At 49.5% G+C, this 18,590-nt stretch overlaps 1 protein-coding gene across 1 annotated transcript in view; it reads right to left on the reverse strand.

Annotated features, from left to right (window-relative positions):
* Positions 1-655: 655 nt before the first annotated feature.
* PRKAG2 (protein kinase AMP-activated non-catalytic subunit gamma 2) overlaps positions 656-18,590 on the reverse strand; it is a 270,738-nt gene continuing 252,803 nt past the window's right edge. Inside the window, exons 19-26 of the mRNA XM_077761602.1 lie at positions 15,644-15,689; positions 13,992-14,046; positions 12,903-13,029; positions 10,104-10,269; positions 9,735-9,772; positions 8,002-8,148; positions 5,205-5,298; positions 656-1,219 (exon numbers count right to left, since the gene is read on the reverse strand). Coding sequence (XP_077617728.1) covers positions 1,188-1,219; positions 5,205-5,298; positions 8,002-8,148; positions 9,735-9,772; positions 10,104-10,269; positions 12,903-13,029; positions 13,992-14,046; positions 15,644-15,689 — 705 coding nt within the window. The 3' untranslated portion in view covers positions 656-1,187. The remainder of the gene's footprint in view (positions 1,220-5,204; positions 5,299-8,001; positions 8,149-9,734; positions 9,773-10,103; positions 10,270-12,902; positions 13,030-13,991; positions 14,047-15,643; positions 15,690-18,590) is intronic.

An 18,590-nucleotide genomic window follows, 5' to 3' on the forward strand; every position in this document is an offset into this window, starting at 1 on the left:
AGTGGGAAACTTCATGAAGATTTTTAATTAACATATGCTGAAACACATGGTATTTTAAAGGACTTCTGGAACAAAGTGGTTGATAGTAAGATTTATTTTAATCTTTCAATCTGCCAAAAAAAAAAAAACCACCCCGAAAACAGAAAAGATCAAACTATACTCCTATATATACAGTGCGGACATTTTCAGAGCACTTACGTTAGGAATCATGGTTTCCCTTCAACCACGTGATGTACTGCATGTGCCAGGACAGAACTGACACGGACAATCGCACGGCAACCACACGGACAACGTGAGTCCACGTTCAGTACACAAGACCTCTTCCTGGTGCTCTGTGTGCCCCTGACCGCCGCCTGACCCCCACCTCCCAGAGCACCCTCTCACACGTGCTGTTAGAACCTTCGGCCTTTCCCTTCCAACAGCGGCTATTTTAGAAGCCCCAGGCTTTCCAGATCCAAATCTAAGGGAGACGCTGGCCATTTAAAAATAACCGCCGGTGGTTTATTAACGGGCAGGGGGAGGCTTAGCCACCAAGATGTGTAAAAAAAAAGAACAAAAACAAAAAAATTGCATGAGAATAAAAATAAATAAAGCTGTCATCAGTGGTTTTGTTTACACTGTAGTTGGGAACAGACACTTGAACAGAAAACTGCCGTTAAAAGTTTTATAAAGTAATTATTTATATCCAAATCACAGCGGTTTGACAAATCTAAGGAAAACAGAACTGATTTGGTGAAGGTCCAGAGACTGTCGCGCCCCAGCACCGTGTAGCTCCAGCTGTCCTGGGCCGCAGTGATGACAGATCACGTGTCCTGACATAAGGCACTAGGTCTGAGAGGCCCTGCACTCGCCTTATGTCTGATTCCCTATTCCAGAGTGGTGAGTTCTTTGAAATGAAAAATAAAAACTTCAGGACACAGTGCACTTTAATAACATACAGCGTTTGAAATCGCTCAGATGAGGGTCTGAGAGCAGTCTTTTAATGCAAGCCGGAATCTTCACACACACAAAATCGGTTTCTTATGCTCCGTTTTCAACACCACTGGAAAAAAAAATACCCATCACTAAACCCTGATATACGTCCTCAGCCATCTGACGGTCTCGGTCACGGTCTGTGTGCGTGAGGCAAAGCGTGACCCGGAATCTTTGCTCAAGTTCTCCCACGAGGGCTCCTCCGCTCACAGCGGTCATTCTGTTTCTGTCTCCTTTTGTTTGGCACCTGTCGGGAGATGGAAAACAAAAGCTTCAGACCACGTAACACACGCTGCAGCGGGCCAGCCTGCCCCCAGCAGCGGCGGCCCCACGCCGGGGTGGTTCTCACCCGTGCCCGGCCGTGCCTCAGGAGAACGTTCCAGACCCTAGCTAGAGGCGGGGGAGGAGCAGGTGGCTCCAAGCTCCTCACCACCCACCCCCCTCCAAACAGCAGCTCACTTCTAGTCAGTGTTCAGCGGCCCAAGTGTTAAATATGCAAGATTTAATTTGGAAAAGAAGAGGGTTCTGGTGCAGACGTTTGTAAAAGAAAGCGCGCAGTGTGTCTGCGTGAAGGTGCAGGCGTTGGTGTCGCACAGCTGGACCTGGCTCACTGCGCTGTGCGGCCGACCTGGTTCTTACAGACTGAGGGGCTGTGGCCACCTGCATCCGACACGTCTACTGGGACCATTTTCCAAACAGCATTTGTTCTGCGTGCCTGTCCCGTTTTGGAAATTCTCCCCGCGTTTCAAACCTTTTCACGATGATACCTGTTACAGTGAGCGGGGACCTCTGTCACTATTGTAATTGTCGGCTGGTGCCCTGAGCCACGCGCATGCGGTGTGTTGCCACCACTCCGCTGGCCCGTCCCCCACCTCTCCCTCTCCTCGGGCCTCCCTAGTCCCTGAGATGCAACAATACTGAGATGAAGCCAAGGGAACAACCCTGCCGTGGCCCCGAGGTGTTCGGGTGAAAGGAAGAGTCGCCCATCTTTCAGTTTGTATCAAAAGCTAGAGCCGATTCCGCCCAGTGATGTCCAAAGCTGGGCCTCTTTCACCCAACAGCCATCCCCGCTGTGAACGCCGAGGAGACGCTGGCGAAGGAATGGAAAGCGCTCCTCCGGGGACCACACGGATGGAGGAGGGCAGCGCGGGCCCCCTGCTGGTCCGGAGAAGGTCGCAGGGGTCGGGACAGAAGACGCCACCGGCCACTCGTTCTGGGACGCCAGAGCAGGGCCCCAACGCTCTCCCACTCCGTGAAGGTGGCGGGGGGAGGGGGCTGCAGAGGGGAAGCCTGAAGCGGGCGGAGGTCGGCTCGGGGGAAAGGAGGCGTCTCCACAGCACAGAGGTGCCGGCCAAGCGGCAAGTTCTCCGGAAGGTGCAGCGGGGGCACCGACGACGGGCCCGNGCCCCGGAAACCCGCGCGGCCCTTCCGCTCGCCTGACCCCGGGGGCCACTGGATCGCCAGGGTCCGGCCCTGGCCCACGGGACCCCTGAGGTGTGCCCGTGCATACTCCCAAAGGGGTTTAACACACACACTAACACGCTCACGGGTACCTGCCCGCATCTGGCTAGCGTATTTCCAAGCGGGCTGGCGGGAGCGCTACTGATTTTCTCAGCAGCCTCTCTCATTCTCTCTTCAGGTGCAAGACAACTTTTGAAAGAGATGAACAACCTCTCAAAAATAAGGGCCTAAAAAACTGTAGAAACACTTAACCCATCATTTGTTCACTGGCGGTGTGCGCGCACGCTTGCGTTTGCCTGACAGTCCACGTTTTACAAGGAGCTGCCGCTAGAGAGAAAACGTTAAGTCAAATCCGTTGAATCCATCTCCTTGACAGGACCGTGTCCGCTAGCTGGCGACCAACCATTGGTGGCTTTTATTCACGCAGCAGCGGACGCTTTCTCAAAGCGCCTCCTGCCAGCGAGTCCCATCAGGCAGCGCGGCCCGGGCTCTGGGGCCTTGTCACCCGCAGACAGCTTCACCTAGGGGTTTGGTTTCAATCAGAGTGAGTCCGGAAGGACGTGTGTCAGCCTGCTGGCTCGCCGGCTCACTGGACCGGGGCTCCGTCAGCTCCTGGGGACACGGGGGTTGGGCCAGATCCCGTCCTCACGTATGGCAGCATCCGAAGGGCTGCTGGTCGGAGGCGGGCAGGGCCCGTGTTCCAGGGTCTCGGAATGTCCCGGGATGCAGTTTTTAGGGCCACGGAGCCTTTTTCCTAAATAGGTTCTACACACGACACACCACACCACGGAGAAGTCTAACTCAGCTACTATCTTTAGAACGTTATTTCTATGGCAACGCACACACCAGTTCAGGCTGTGGAACACGGTTCCTCCCCACAGAGGAGTATTAATGACTTGGAATTTAAAAAATCTCCGATGTGGATGGAAATGTCTCCAGTCCAATATCCTCCTCCGTTTTTTTAATTAAACATTTTCACTTACTATTTTAAAGTAATCTATCTCTGCGCCCAACGTGGGGCTCGAGCTCTCAACCCTGAGGTCAGGAGTTACACGCTCTACTGACGTAGGCACCATGGCCAACACTCTCGTCCTTAGGGTCTGTGACACTATGTGCCGAGAGGCTAAAGGCCGTGATCAGTTTACTCTGGAGTTTGTGATGCGCAAAGACTGGGCCACCGGAGCCAGGGGTAGGGGGGGGAGAGGCGGCCGAGATAGGACCCTGCTGGGCAAACATGTGCCCTGGGCCCGGGCAGCTGCCCGGGAGAGGGGGCCTCTTCCTGATGGTGCTAAGTTACATGCCTGCAAGGCTGAGCCTGTCCTTGACGAGGCCCTAACCAGCGTGCACAGGAGCGCGGTCACTCTCGGTGGGTCTCGCCCACCCGACGCTGTGTGTGAGGCCGAGCAGGGCCGCGTAGGTGCGCTGCTAGCCGGGGAGCGTCCCACGGCATGGGGGTGGCGCATCTGCCGGCCTTCCGCTAGTGGTCTGGGTTTATTTCCAGTCCGCACCTAGTACTGGTAATGGGGTCGTTCAGAGTCATTTGCCTAATACAGGTAATGGGGTCATTCAGAGTCATTTCATGGCTGTTCCATGATGACGAAGGCTATTAAGAGTTTTAGGTTCCCTAACACCGGCCACCGGAAGTGACTGCACGAGGCCGTCTCCAGGGTTTCCGAGTCCGCGGACCCCCTCCTGGTGCTGCTTCACTGCTGGAGTCCTGCCCTCGGCGTCCGCACAAAGAGGAGGTGATGTTTCTCGCTGGTGGCAGGGACTCCTTTAAGATGGGCATCTGGGGGCACTTGGGTGGCTCAGTTGGTTGAGTGTCCGACTTGGGCTCAGGTCATGATCGAAGGGTTCAGGAGCTCAAGCCCTGCGTCGGGCTCTGTGCTGACAGCTCAGAGCCTGGAGCCTGCTTCCGATTCCGTGTCTCCCTCTCTCTCTGCCCCTCCCCTGCTCACACGGTCTCTCTCAGAAATAAAACATTAAGATGGGCATCTGTAGGTTAGAAACCACCTGGAAATTAGGCGTGGTTTGACCTCTGACCCAAAGAAACATCGATACCGTAGTGCACGTCTTGGCACAGGTCAGTCTGGCCCAAGGCTAGAGGGTTTGTACTTCATGGGGTGGGAAGGGGAGGAGCAAGCCGGGGNGGGGGGGGGGGGGGAGGCTGGTGCCTTTAGGACTCCTAAGCCCACCTCTCACTACTCAACACGGCACACGGGAGACAGCACCCCTCTCTTCCTGAACCCCCTCCTCCCCTCTCCCTGCATGCTCTGGCCTGAGCGCTTGCTCAGAGCTTGTCTGGCACAAAATGAGGTTAAGCTACCAACGCTGTTTGGGAGGTAATGCAATTTCCATACACTGTTAATGGAAGAAAGTTTGTTTAGGTCTTCTGTTTTATACTCAAAATACTAGTAAGCTTTTAAGGAGGAGAGCAAAGAACGTCCCTCCTATCTTCCCAGGTAGTCGTCCTAAAAATAAAGCAGAACTGAAGCGATCTTCGCTTCTGAATGGGAAGGGTTAGGATAGGCAACAGGCCCTTGATTATGCAGGCGCTGCTGGTCCTCGACAGGAGGCGCCTCAGGCTCCTTTCTGTGGGCGCCTCTCTCCCCCAAGCAGAGCAGGACAACAAAGACGAACCACACAAAAGTGAAGACGCTTTACGGAGGAGCGCACGAGAAGCCGAGCTCTGTGCGTGGCGGTGAGGTAGCAGCAACCCTCCCCGCCCCGCCCCGCGCACCAAGGGCAAGGCCAGCAGCGGGCACTCGTACCTGCGGGCGTGAGTATCAGGGCCTGCAGGATGTCCGACAGGGAAATAATACCCACGATGCTATCTGCTTCGTTGACTACCACCAGCCGATGCACCTGCAAACAAGAGGGAAGTGGGTCGCGGGTCAGAGTTCAGTTCTGTAATGCGCGTTAGGGAAACCGTACGCGACACGGTGAACACCGCCCACAGACGGGAGACGGGAACAGTGCACGGAAGCACGGTCTTCGGCTCTAAGGCAAAATGCCGGGCTTCCTTGCGGGAACAGTGGCCGTGTCCTGCCGTTTTCAGGTTTCAGCCAATTAACTAACGTGTGAGCGACGCAACCCAGAACGTGGAACACAACGTAGCCGTAATCTCTTAAACCGAAGTTCTCCGTTTTTTGAGGTTGGATCTCAGTTTGTAGTAACGCTCAGATACTGATGTACGTGGGCGAGACGTCCAACCAAATGAGAGTACAACAAAACGGGTCACAGCTCTTCATTTTTCTATGGTCTTTTCTCTCTGAAATTCCTATGTAATATGCTCAGTCCAGAGGATAAGTGAACTATGATTAAGGGAAATGGGTTATATGTGGGCTTCGCACCTCTCTGACATCAGCGCTTTGGGGGGCACAGGAAGGAGATGGAAAGGGAAGGAAATTCTGTATCTTTGTCTCTGATACTGTGTTGGTGATGCTTTTCATGTACAGCTTGCTTTGGGTTAAAAAAATCACTTTTGTCCTCTTTTGCATGACAACGTAACTTTTAAAAGTCTCTTAGAGCATGTGATTCTTATCTGACGGTCGTGAGTCTGAGCCCCATGGCGGGTGTAGAGATGACTTAAATAAACTTTAAAAGTTTCTCAAAAAAAAAAAAACTTAGGGTCGTCAATCATCCTGTGATATAGCCCAATTATTTTACTAGAATTCTCAATTAAAACAGTGGCTTGTATCTAGGATCAGCGGGTGCTTTCTAGTCTATACTGGCCACATTTTGTCGTTAGCGTTCAATAATGCTAATTACAGAACTCTCTTCTGAACTGCTGAAGGTCAAAGGGCGGCCATCTCGCCCAGAGAATGAATTCTACCAGGCAGAAATGACTAGCAAAAATATTTTCTTGTCATTTGTTGCTGCGTCTGAACTAGTGAACATGTTGGTGTGAATATAGTTACGTCCTAGAAATAAACTAAATCCTTGCTGAGACTGTATGCCCTTCCCCCCGACAACCGTCTTGAGGCTAAAATTGGCCTCTGTGCCCCAGCAGAGTTTTCTGGGGAAAGAAATTATTTCAGTGGGCAGGGAGAGTCAAAACGGATAGCCTGAGAAAAGTGTTAAATTACATCCTTTTCCTCAATGACCTATTTCCTATTACAGAGAAATTTCTAGATTGTGCTGAAAAGACAAGCCAGTCACTATTTTCTTTAACCTGAGAGTAATACATGCTCAGACACAAGTGCTCAGGACAGAGGAGCGCTGTGTTGTGGCCCCACGTTGACCAGAGCTCCGCCACCCAGGAACAGCCACCGGTCCTGCTGGGGTGTGGGACTTCCTGGCCTCCTTTCCAAACACATGTATGTGTGTAAATGAATATACTCATGCTATATCTAGTAAGTGGCTTTTTCTCTTGGTAATACATTGTTAATGCTTTTTCCATTTCTTCCAGAGCATCTCTCATCGTTCTAAAGGATTCCATCACATGGATGTCCCTTGTCCTTATAAATAATTAGGAAGAGAGGTCTTACCTATTTCTGCTTATGCTCTTCAAAAGGCCCATAATTGTACGGACCTTAGTAAAAAGTTAAGATGTATTCCTGAGTGAGTTAAAGCTCTTTGGAAAACAAGAGTGATGGATGTTAAGCTCAAGTGGAAAGAGTTCATATGGAGATTCTACTGAAATACATTTCAAAAGCTGTGACAGTGGTATCTGGGGGGCGGGGAGGGGTCCCCTCAGGTGAGCCCAGGGCAAGGCGGGCGTCTTCAGCACGCAAGGATGGAAATGGGGCTGTGTTTCTCCAAGATGGCTTCCGGAAGGGCGCCACCCCTGCTTCACGTGAAATGTTAAGAGCGCCTATTAGTAGCCTAAGAAGCAGGGACTTTTCTTCCTGGACTGTATGCTCCCATTTATAATAAGAATTACCAATGCAGATGGTAATCATTATCATTATGAATTGACTGTGCCTACTTTGGGGCTGTTCCAGAAAGAACAGTTACATCCTTCAGTCCTGGAGAGTGATAAACGGCTAACACTCCCTGTGTTATAAGGAAGGGAAGCAACGACTCCGGGAGTGAGGACGCCAAATCAGATACGGTGCTGATCTCGCTCATCTTTTATCGAAAGCGTTATCCGAAGTGTATGCAAAACCCTCATGTACGCGGGCACCTGAGTACGGAGGGTCAAGAGACGAAGCTATTAGACCATCTGCTCGCTATTCTCTAAGTCAGGAGACGGAGAAAATTAACTTAAAAAGATCAAAGGATGTTTTGATGGATCACTCCCTTTGTTGCAGCTATATGTGATTACTACACAAGTTTAAGTTTAAATTCACAGACCTAAAGTTCTAGGGACATTTCTTAATTATGTGCTTTATAAGCCGTGGAAGTTTCTTACCAGTCTGATTCAACTATGATATCAGCACTTATCAGATCAATTCTGTGAGCATTTCCAGGCGACCTACTACGTGCCAAGCAACAAGGGGAAAGTGCGACGTCCGACGGCACCAAAGCTGCCACGCCGGCCAGCGCCGCGACTCAGGATCCCCACGGCACCGCGAACGCGCTCAGGGGTGGGGAGGGGAGGGGGTTCTGGCCCGGCCGCCTCACCTCGGCCCGCACTATCCTGTCCACGATGGTCTCCAGGACTTCCAGCTTACTGCACTTCACAACACCCTCGAAGTACTGTGAGCGGTGCTGAAGGGCCTGGGTCACCGTGATGTCTAGGTTGTTGTACGTCTTCTCAGCAGCAAGGTTCTGGGATCAAGGGACAGTGAATTTTATCCGTTTATTTCAGCTCCCCTTAATAACCTAAATTAGTACGTTTACACTGACCTGATTTTTTTTTAAATATTTTTATTTCTAGGAGAGAGAGAGAGACAGCGTCAGCAGGGGAGGGTCAGAGAGAGAGGGAGACACAGACTCTGAAACAGGCTCCAGGCTCTGAGCTGGCAGTCAGCACAGAGCCCGACGCGGGGCTCAAACCCACGAATCGCGAGATCATGACCTAAATGAAAGTCGGACGCTTAACCGACTAAGCTACCCAGGCGCCCCTACACTGACCTGATTTTTAAAAACCCCGTTTACCTTAATTTAGTACCACCATGCGGATTTATCACACACCGTCAGTACTGTCACCTGTTAATCGTCCTCGAAGCTTACGAGACATTCCGTAATTATGAAGCACCCTATTAAATTCTGACTGCATGTCCTAGGAATCCAGAAGATTCCCCCTGCCCCCATCCTTAGACTAACATCTGTAAAGGGTGAGAAGCGCCCTGGGGTGCCTGTGACAATGCACTCTCCCTGTGAGCCCCTGTCCAGGGAGCAAATGTGTCACTGGGAAGGCAGAGGCACCGGCCAGGATCAAGCCCACAGAGGAAGTACAGGCCAGATGAGCCCCTGCAGATCCATATGGCTTCAACCTCAGAGGGTCCTACCCAACCAAATTCTCACTGGCACATTTTTTGATGTCCTGGTCAGCAGAATAAACGAAACGAGAGAGAGGGAGCGAGCGAGCTGCAAAGTTGTATTTAACGCTGGGATCAATGTTGGGGCAAAAAATGATGAGCACGTTTGGGGCGACTAGAATTTCAGGTCCCTTTCTTAGAGATACCAGAAAACTCTAAGGAAGTGGATTTAAAATGAATGGGGGTGGGGTGGGGAAAGCACTGAGTAGAAAGATGCAACATTACATCTAGCAGATTTAAACCAGGGATTCAAAAACAGGCCCCTTAAAAACAAAACCTAAATAATATAGGGGCGGCTGGGTTGGTTGAGCATCCGACTTCCACTCAGGTCATGATCTCGCAGTCTGTGAGCTCGAGCCCTGCGTGGGTCTCTGTGCCGACAGCTCAGAGACCAGAGCCTGCTTTGGATTCCGTGCCTCCCTCTCTGCGTGCATGCGCACGCGCTCTCTCTCAAAAATAAACATTAAAACTTTTAAATAACCCTAATATATTTGCTGTTTTCTTTAGAAAATTGTTCCCAACCAGCAATGAGATGATTATAACCCTGAACGGAGCCCCAAATTACTGTGCGCACCAAGCACATGCCTGCGGGGGGAATAAATGACGTGTCACACGTGGCAAAAGGACCATCTAGAATATTTACCCGCGCTGTAGTAATGGGTAAACTACACATGGACTGGAAAAACCTTAACTGCTCATACGATATTCACTGCTGACCCAGGCAATGTTAGCACCGCAGCTCCGCACAGTCTACAGAATCCTCCAGGCCTCACATTCAAAAAGCTCGTAAATTAGGGAAAATCGCACACAGATGCATGAACCAGTTTTAAATGCAGTCTAGCTTACAGGTGTAACAAAATGAAAACTACTTACAATGACATCAAATTTGGAATAAATATCTACAACTTTTCCTAAAAATGAAAAGATACAAATGTTAGAAAAAAACCAGGTCTTAGGGATAAGAAGTAACATTTAAAATCAGCACTAGCCAGACGCTTACTAGCAGCTGAACACTCTGCCAAATCAACAAACTTATCTAACTTTAAACGGACACGAAATCCCGTCTTAACAGAAAGTGTGAAAATAAGCCGGGTTAAAGTCCTTACTTACCCGAGTGCCTCCGGCGCTGACTCGATCCGCCACGTCTGAAACTGTCAGCCCCGCGAGCCGCTGCCCCTCCCTTCCCCCCAGCCCCCTGCAATCTGACCTGTCGGTTTGCCCTGAGTGACCCAACTCACAGACCTGATTCATCCACCACAGGCAGGGCCGACACCCGTCTTTCTACGAAGACGTTCAAGGCTTTAATGATGGGCGTGTCCGGGTGGATGAAGGCGATGTTGTGGTAGGTCCCGATCCCCAGGGCGTCCAGGTTCTGCTTCATGAAGGCAGGCTTTGGCATATCCGACATCTAAGCGGGAAGATGGACACACGTGCTCTAGAGCCCAAGCAGGCCTTTGCGGTGTTCACAAGTCCACGCGGGCAACAAAACACGTGTCACAGACAGATTAAAGTTCGTGTTTTCTAACCATCTACCCGGCTGTACGAACGAACACGGAACTGTGACCCACACGAATCGCAGTCTGCGTTCAAACCGGTTTACGGGTCTAAGCTTTTGTTTAGCGGCTTAGGAAAATACCGCGAGGCACTCACGCGGTGTCCCGTTCCCCTTCTCTTCACCCACTGAAAACGTGGACAGGAGAGGGAACGAGAGGTCTCTTTGGAAATTAAGACCCACGGCCACCAAGAATCCCGTATTCTTAGATATTTATCCTAAACTCCTGGTCCTGCTGCTGGCATTAAGGAATACCTATCAAGAACCCTTGCGTTTCCAAACCCAGAGCATCTGAGGGGGACTGCTGAGCTACGCTGGTCCTCACCCCGGCCCCCCCGCATCCTGAGGGCTTCACCTTGTGATTACGAGGGGCACAGGACAAGCCAACCGAACCGAATCACAAGAACCTTTAAGAGTTTGCTTTTCTTTTCGTGGGCTGTTTTGGAGGAGGAGGGAGAAGTCAGAAGAGAGAAGTCTAGGGTCATGTTTGACTAAGACAAAAATAAGGTCTACGGGTTCAGAAATCCACCTTGTGTCAAGGGTATGGTTGGTTCTGTCCTCCTGCTGTACCTTATAATTATCAGGAAAAGATGAACAATTAGAAGAAACAAAATGTTCAAGTCAAAGAGTTCATCAATATTCAAATCATGAGAATCCTAGAAATTTAGAGAAAAAAAAGAAAGACCTATTAGGTCATCTAGCCCGTCCTGACGCAGGCACCCCCTGATCCATCCTGTACGCTCAGGCCAATGTCAACGGTCTCCAGGGGAAAGGCCACTTTTTATCAGACAGTGATCTCGATGCAGTGCAAATCAGGGTCTGAAGTTTTATTTGAGGGTCTGTGCTTTAATCCGGAAAGCTCCAGGTGAATATTCTAAGGGCATGATGTAATTACCATATTGGCCCAAATAGAAGGCGGGACTGGCGGCGGGGCCCTCCTCTNTACAACGGAGCAGCCGTGAAAACGGGCTGGGCTCGGCCGGCGACCTCCGCGAGACCCGGGGCAGGCTGCGCCCCCCGAGCCAGGTGCCTCCGTGTGGAGGAGCCACAGCACCGCCTGCTGAGGGGGCCGTGGAGGCAGGGAGGCAGAGGGAGGCCGCCCGTCAGCAGTGAGCTGGCACCGTCGCTCCCCCTCACAGGGTTTCGCCGCCTGGAAGACGGGGATTCACAGAAATACCTACCTGAGGGGGCTGAGGCGAGGCCTGGGTGTCGTGCGAAGTGCTCAGGACGGTGCCTGCCACGTCACAAATGCTTCAGAGCACTCAGCTCTGACAGTTACTATACTTTCGTGGGGTCACTCTAGGGGGTGGATGGGCTAAGAGCCTGGCGCCTGCGGGCCCTGGACGCACGGCCCTGCCCCGGGTTCCACTCGAGCCGGATGCTGAGGCAGCTGCCCGTCCAGCGCACAGCGGACCCAGGGTCCGCGCACGACAGAGGGGACGCTGCCCAGCACTATCCATCCGTCCCCGGCTGTCCCCTACACACTCTGCTACCTGCTCCTTTGTAAATTTCCTACCTTCTGTCTTCGAGGTTATTTACGCGTGAAGAGTGTTAGTTTCACACGTAAACTATGAAAACACAGGACTGGCTTGATTCTCCCAACGAGGGGCCCGCCCTGGGCTTCTGTCCGGCCATCCGGGCTGCCGGAGGAGGAGCCCTGGCTTTCTAGAGGCTGCTTTGTTTCCTGAAGCGGTAGGAAGCGGGGAAGCTAATCTGATGTTGATTTTTAACGTCGACTGCACCCTGTAAACACACGGCCTCACGTCGTCTCTTCGGGACCACGAATGAGGCCTCCTGCTGGTCCTGGCTGACCAACTACTGCTAACTGCAAATGCAGGGCCTGCGCTGCCAAGGGGAAACACTAAAGCCCTCTCGTAAAAACTCTGGTCCTTCGGAGCTTTCAGTATTGACCCAAGAGGCCGATGTCAGGGGTGACTGGGAAGACGTCCTATTTCAGATGCAGTTGAGAAAACCTACTGGTAACACAGCCCGAATTTGGACCAACATGGTATTCTCGTGCCAAAATTCTATTCACTTTGGGTTTTTCTCTCGCTGTAATTCACAGTAAGATAATCCTGGGGTATTTTTTGAACGTTTCCAAAACCATGATACCAGTAACGCATCGCAAGGCAATTTGCTGTAAATATTGGCTCATTGGATCTTACATAGCAGTTTCTTAATCGGACAGACTTGCAAATTGCTTCACTGCCCTCTTATTTTAGGTGATGAAACATTCTAATTTAAATAGAGAATTCCAAGTGGGTTTAGTATTTTGATACTTGCACTGAAAGGTGACTGCTCTTTAATTGGAATCAACTTTGAGAAGGTAGTCAGTTGAGAAGCTGCCGCTGAGGAATGATGGAGACCTCCTAACAATCACAATTCCAAAATGAACAACTTCTATGGAGGGTGACGGGAGCCAATTTACTTGAAGTAAATTAGTTAAAGTAGATGCAACTACGTCTTTAGAAACACTAAAAACTACTTACAAAAAGCTGGAGGAACTTGAGGATTCTTTTGTGGGTAAGTATATAAAGTGCATTCCCACTGATAGGGTCAATAACTGGCAATCTGTGGATTTTATTTTTGATCAACGAGTATACAGCATCGAAGAGGCTGTGGGAAAAGCCATCAGAGTTGTTAGGAGGCTTTCAAGAAAAATGTAAAACGCTCTGGACCACCCCTGCTTTCGAAGCATTTTCAGTGTTTTCACATCACAGCAATAAAAGGTTGATTTGACTCAAAGCAGTGTTTGGGGGAAGTTTTAAATTGGGATATCTTGGCAGATGTCTTGATTTTTCCCAGTCTGTGTTAGTCTCAGATGCAAGTACGAGCTACCGATCTCCAGGAGACCCGTTTCTAAGCGTGTGTTTAACGCTGCTGCTTGAGAAACGACAGGGGCGAACCCGCAGGACTCCAAGCGACACTACCAGCCCCCTTCTGGGCTGCTCTGGCCCCTCCTGGGACGGCCGACCAGGAGGCAGGTGGGTCTTTTTTTTTTTTTTTAGGACTTGGAAATAATACAAAATTAGTATTCCATTATTTCTCGCTAGTGCTTCAAGTTTTAAGAATGTTTGCATTCAATGTGGAAATGTACCAGAGCCGTCCCTGAAGGCCGGGATCAAAACCTATGTGCTAGAGGGCTCCCGAGGGGCAGCGTGTTCTTCTGACGGCCTCGACCTTCACACCCACGTCTTAACGGAGACTGACCTTCAACCTCAGGGCACGTGCGAGCCCCTGGGGGAGCTGTCAGAATGCACGTTCCTGGCACCACCCTGCAAAGGCTAGGATCTGACAGGTGGGAGGTAGAGCCCGGAACGGGCCGTGTTATCAAGTTCCCCGCAAGGGTTTCTGCTGCAGGTGATCGGGGTTTTAAAACTGCTTCATATGATCATCTTCCCGGCCCGTTATCAATCCTCTGGGCAAACAACGGCTGGTTTTATTGTCTCTAAATGTACTGAATTTAGTATTTGACATGAGGGAGACAGGCCCCAACTAGGTGAAAAACCCAGCAATCAGGGAAACAAAAAAAGAATCTGAAGGAATGTTTTCAAAGGAGAAAAACTTTACAAGTTTACCTTGCATCTGGAGATATATTCACTAAAGGCTTAAATGTTTCTTGTAAATAAAGCTCTGTTTTTATAGAAAGAAAATATGCAATTAGTAACAACGCACTTGCTGTTTGTAATTATTACATAAACAGCTCTTCAATTTACAGATAACAATTAGAAGAATTAAAATCAAACAAACGTAATGTATTGAACACTATGAGATACATTATAGTTAGGACTATTTGAAACAACTTATAAGCTGCTTTTAGGACGTTACCTCTCTGGAAAGATTATCTAAAAACAGTATTACAATAGATGTAAAAATGAGAAGAATATTCAAGCAATCTGATGTAAAACATCAAAACCAGCAGAGGTCACTAGAATGCTACCCAATTATTATCACCCTGAAGAGATGAAGGGTTCATAAAATATTTAAAAAGAATTTTCATCAGTTAAAATAGAAAACAGAAGTTCTACGAAACTTTGTTCTTTAAACGTTCTTGAGTTTGATTTTCCCAAACGAATGCTCAAAACCTGCATCTTGGAGATCCTTGGAGTCTGTAATGAAATTTGCCTCGCTCAAGTTTCCATACAGAAAGCATGAAAACGTACCTTGACATTACCATTATTACTACCAAATACCATTGGACGTCCACCCGTAAATATACTTAAATCCTGGTCAAATGGTTACTTATAGCAGAATTCGATAAGAAATACATGTCTTGGTGTTAAGTTATCCATTCACTTCCTAACAGGCTGCGCTAAGATACACATCCCACATTTGACTTTGTTTCCTTTGACTTGACAAAGTCATCACAAGTCAGATATATGGCTTAGTGAAACTTCCACGTCAAATGGAATTAAACAGCCCTCAGCCCTTTAGAGATTTCTGATGGCTGTTCAGATTTTGCAGCTTCTGGTCACAAAGGCTGCTTATCTTTCCAAGCAGATTTTCAATTATTAATTAAAAAATTTCTGTCTACTGGTCCCTCTGCTTCTATCCAGGCTCTTCTCTGAACACCTTACAAAGGCCCCTCCTCAATGTCAGTCCGACTGCCTTCCTGAGTCCTGTCCCGTCTTACTAACGGGCGCTTTGCCCCCTCCGTCACCCAAGCGTGACGGGGCTCATGAAGGCAGAACAATTTCACAATAATCGTGAGACCAGAATTTAAAAAAATGGCCCCATTTCAGAAAGGGTTTACTGTGACTTAAAAGGCTTCACTTTTCATGTTCTTTTATTCAAATCTTCTAACTTAAGGTTCATTTGTTCTGTGTGTCTCCATTATAAAGAAATGCTTATTAAACTGAAGAACAGATCCTTGCTTTTGTTCATCTGAAGCACTCGCCCGGCGCATGGCCTCCAGAGAGAGAAATCTGTGGGTGAGGAGGGTAATCCTTAGTGGCGAGTGGGGATTCGCTGGGGCCAGCAGCTGGGGCACGGGCTAGTTCACGGTCTCCCCATCCCAGCCTCAGTGAGCACTAGCTACAGCACCCCCTATTCAACAGAGTGGGTGGTGTTTACAGTAGTCATAGCACACAATTCAAGATTAAAATAGAAATAAACGTTTTAACTACATAATTGATTAAGCAAAGAGAAAAGGATGTGCGAAGATAAGACGTATTTTACACACATTTTTTCCCCCTGATCTTAAAACATTTTAAATACCCGACATGCTTACCCCTCCATGTTTCAATCTTATGTTCCTCTAATTCATAAATCTGTACCTGCAAATGAGAAAAATTCTTATTTACAAATGTTAACAGAGACAACATAAGAAAAAAACTATTTTGTTACTACTGTGGAGCCCTGTAATTCAGTAGCTGGAAACAATCAGGATAATTCAGAAACACTGGGAATAGAATTTAGAAACACAGAATGCTCTACGTTTCTTTAAAGATAAAGGTTTTCTATACTTAAAACACACAGGGGTGCCTGGCTGTCTCAGTCAGTGAGGAGACTCTCGATCTTGGGGTTGTGAGTTTGAGCCCCACACTCAGTGTAGAGATGACTTAAAAAATAGAAAGTGTTGGGGCGCCTGGGTGGCTTAGTCGGTTAAGCGTCCGACTTTCACTTAGGTCATGATCTTGCGGTTCGTGGGTTCGAGCCCCGCGTTGGGCTCTGTGCTGACTGCCAGCTCAGAGCCTGGAGCCTATTTCAGAGTCTGTGTCTCCCTCTCTCTCTGACCCTCCCCTGCTCACGCTGTCTCTCTCTCTCTCTCTCTCCTAGAAATAAAAAAAAATAAAAAAAAATAGAAAGTGTTTACATTTAAAACATAGGAAACTAGAGTAGTATTTTCATTAATCTAATAGAAACATTTCTGATACGCTTAAATTTTAAAACATATATGGACCTCTACGCCCAATTCCTTCTTTTTGAGGATACGGCAACTTTTTCACATCCCTAAACAGGACAAATGGTTACATCGTGCTAAAATAAAGCTGTCAGGTCAGTTCAGGCCTGGACTGTATCAGCCTGTCCCCCAGGGTAGGAAGGGCATAAAACGCCCAGAGGGTCACACAGTGTGGTGTCCTACAGTCACTTTGGAGTTGTTCGCTTTGTTTCAAATCTCGACGTCAGCCCTGCTGCTGCTTAGCTGCTATTCTTGGCCGAGTTATTTAACCTCTCCATCTGTTTCCCTCCCGAAACAACTGCACGAAAAGGCCCTCCAGATCCGGCTTCTGTGAGCATCCCAGGAGAGAACAGGAAGTGAGTGCCAGGCGGAGACGGTGCTTCTCCACGGCGCCCCCCTGTGGCTCCCCTCCCAGCTCGGCGTTTCGGTCCCTACGCCTTATAGCGGCTTGTGCTGGGGCTCAGGGGTACCTGAAATAAGGAAACCTGGCCTTCTTGGAGCTGGAAAGCCAGATGGCAGCAGCACGAAGAGAGTCCCGTATGAAAATGCCACTGACCCTACGACGACGTGGGGTCGGGGTGCCGACCCCGGTGCGTGGCTTCCCCAAAGTTAACTGCCGCTGTGGACTGGAAGCCTCACTGACGACAGTCCATCGACACATATTTCCACGTTCTATTTACTACATACTGTGTTCTCACAGTCAAACAGGCTGGTAAAAAGGGTATTAAGAAGCCGTGAGGAAAACACATTTTGTGGCACTGCGTTAAATGAAAGTCATCTGCGTGTGGGTGGACCCGCGCAGTTCACGGCATCTGTTCAAGAGTCAACGGTATGAGGTCACCCTCTAAAAGGCTGAGTACAGGGACACACACAAGGTAGAGATGAACAGAAGTCAGGCTAGGAAGGTGTTGAGAAGGCAGAGTGGGCTTTACAAAAGGCAGAAAAACCGAGTAAAGACCTGGAGAGGAAAGAATCGATCCTGCTCAAGGAACACGGAGGACACAGAGGGCTGGAGTGAGGGCTGGGGACCAATGTGGCCTCATGCTCACTCGGCCACCCCATGGCCGACGGCCCCCTGGCCTGGGAGACGAGGCCGGGTCGGCCCTGATGGGTTTAAGTAGCGGAATGATGTGATAATAAGGCTCAAAGACGGCGGCTTTCACAGCACCAGCGCCAGATGGGGAAACTGAGTCTCGGGTGGGAAGTGAGGTCTAGAACTGTGATCGGGGTGATACGGGGCCACAGGAAGGAAGGACAGAAAGGTGTGGGGAGACAGAGATGGATGAATACAGGAAAAGCCCCCCACCCCTGCCCAGTTTTGATGCTAGGTGAGGGAGGAATGCGATCGTGATCCACGACAGAGAGGAAAGCCCAGATGAAGGTAAAGGGAAGGTGGGGACGCTTCAAGTTTTTATAGAAGTTCCAGTTAACATACAGTGTAACATTGGTTTCAGGAGTAGAATTTGGTGATTTATCACCTCCATACAATTCCCAGTGTGCATCACAAGTGCCCTCCTCAGTGCCCGTCCCCCATCTAGCCCGTCCCTCTGCCCACCTCCCTCCAGCAGTCTTCGGTCTGTTCTCGATCTTTAAGAGTCTGCTTTACGTTTTGCCTCTTTCTGTTTTTCCCTTACGTTCATCTGTTTTGTTTCTTAAATTCCACACGAGTGAAATCAAATGGTGTTTGTCTTTCTCTGACTGACTTTATTCACTTAGCACAATACCCTCTAGAGCCATCCATGTTATAAACGGCAAGATTCTGTTATTGATTGATTTATTTATTTTTGAGAGAGAGACTGAGAGAGCAGGGGAGGGGCAGAGAGAGAGAGAGGGAGAGAATCCCAAGCAGGCTCCGCGCTATTGGCACGGAGCCCGATGTGGGGCCCAAACTTACAAACCGTGAGATTGTGACCTGAGCCGAAATCAAGAGGCGGACCCTTAACTGACGGAGCCACCGGGTGCCCCAAGGTTTTGTTCTTCAAGGATATGGTTTAGCAGAGTTTACAGACAGAACCTACAGGTCTCGGCCTCACTCGGAAGTTTTGAGATGATACCAGTGCTCAGTGGAGCAGAGACGCCCCTGCGTCCTGCCTGCCCGGCCCTGACGCTCACCAGCGTGGACACGACTGAAGGAACACGAGCATCTCTTATGCACCAGGTGTGTTTGGCTCTGGCATGATGGGAAGGGTGTGTGTGTGTGTGTGTGTGTGTGTGTGTGTGTGTGGGTGTGTGTGTGTGTGGGTGTGTGTGTGTGTGTGTGTGTGTGTGGGGGGGG

This window comes from Crocuta crocuta, unplaced genomic scaffold (genome assembly GCF_008692635.1).
Source record: "Crocuta crocuta isolate KB4526 unplaced genomic scaffold, BGI_CrCroc_1.0 scaffold408, whole genome shotgun sequence".
Lineage (NCBI taxonomy): Eukaryota > Metazoa > Chordata > Mammalia > Carnivora > Hyaenidae > Crocuta > Crocuta crocuta.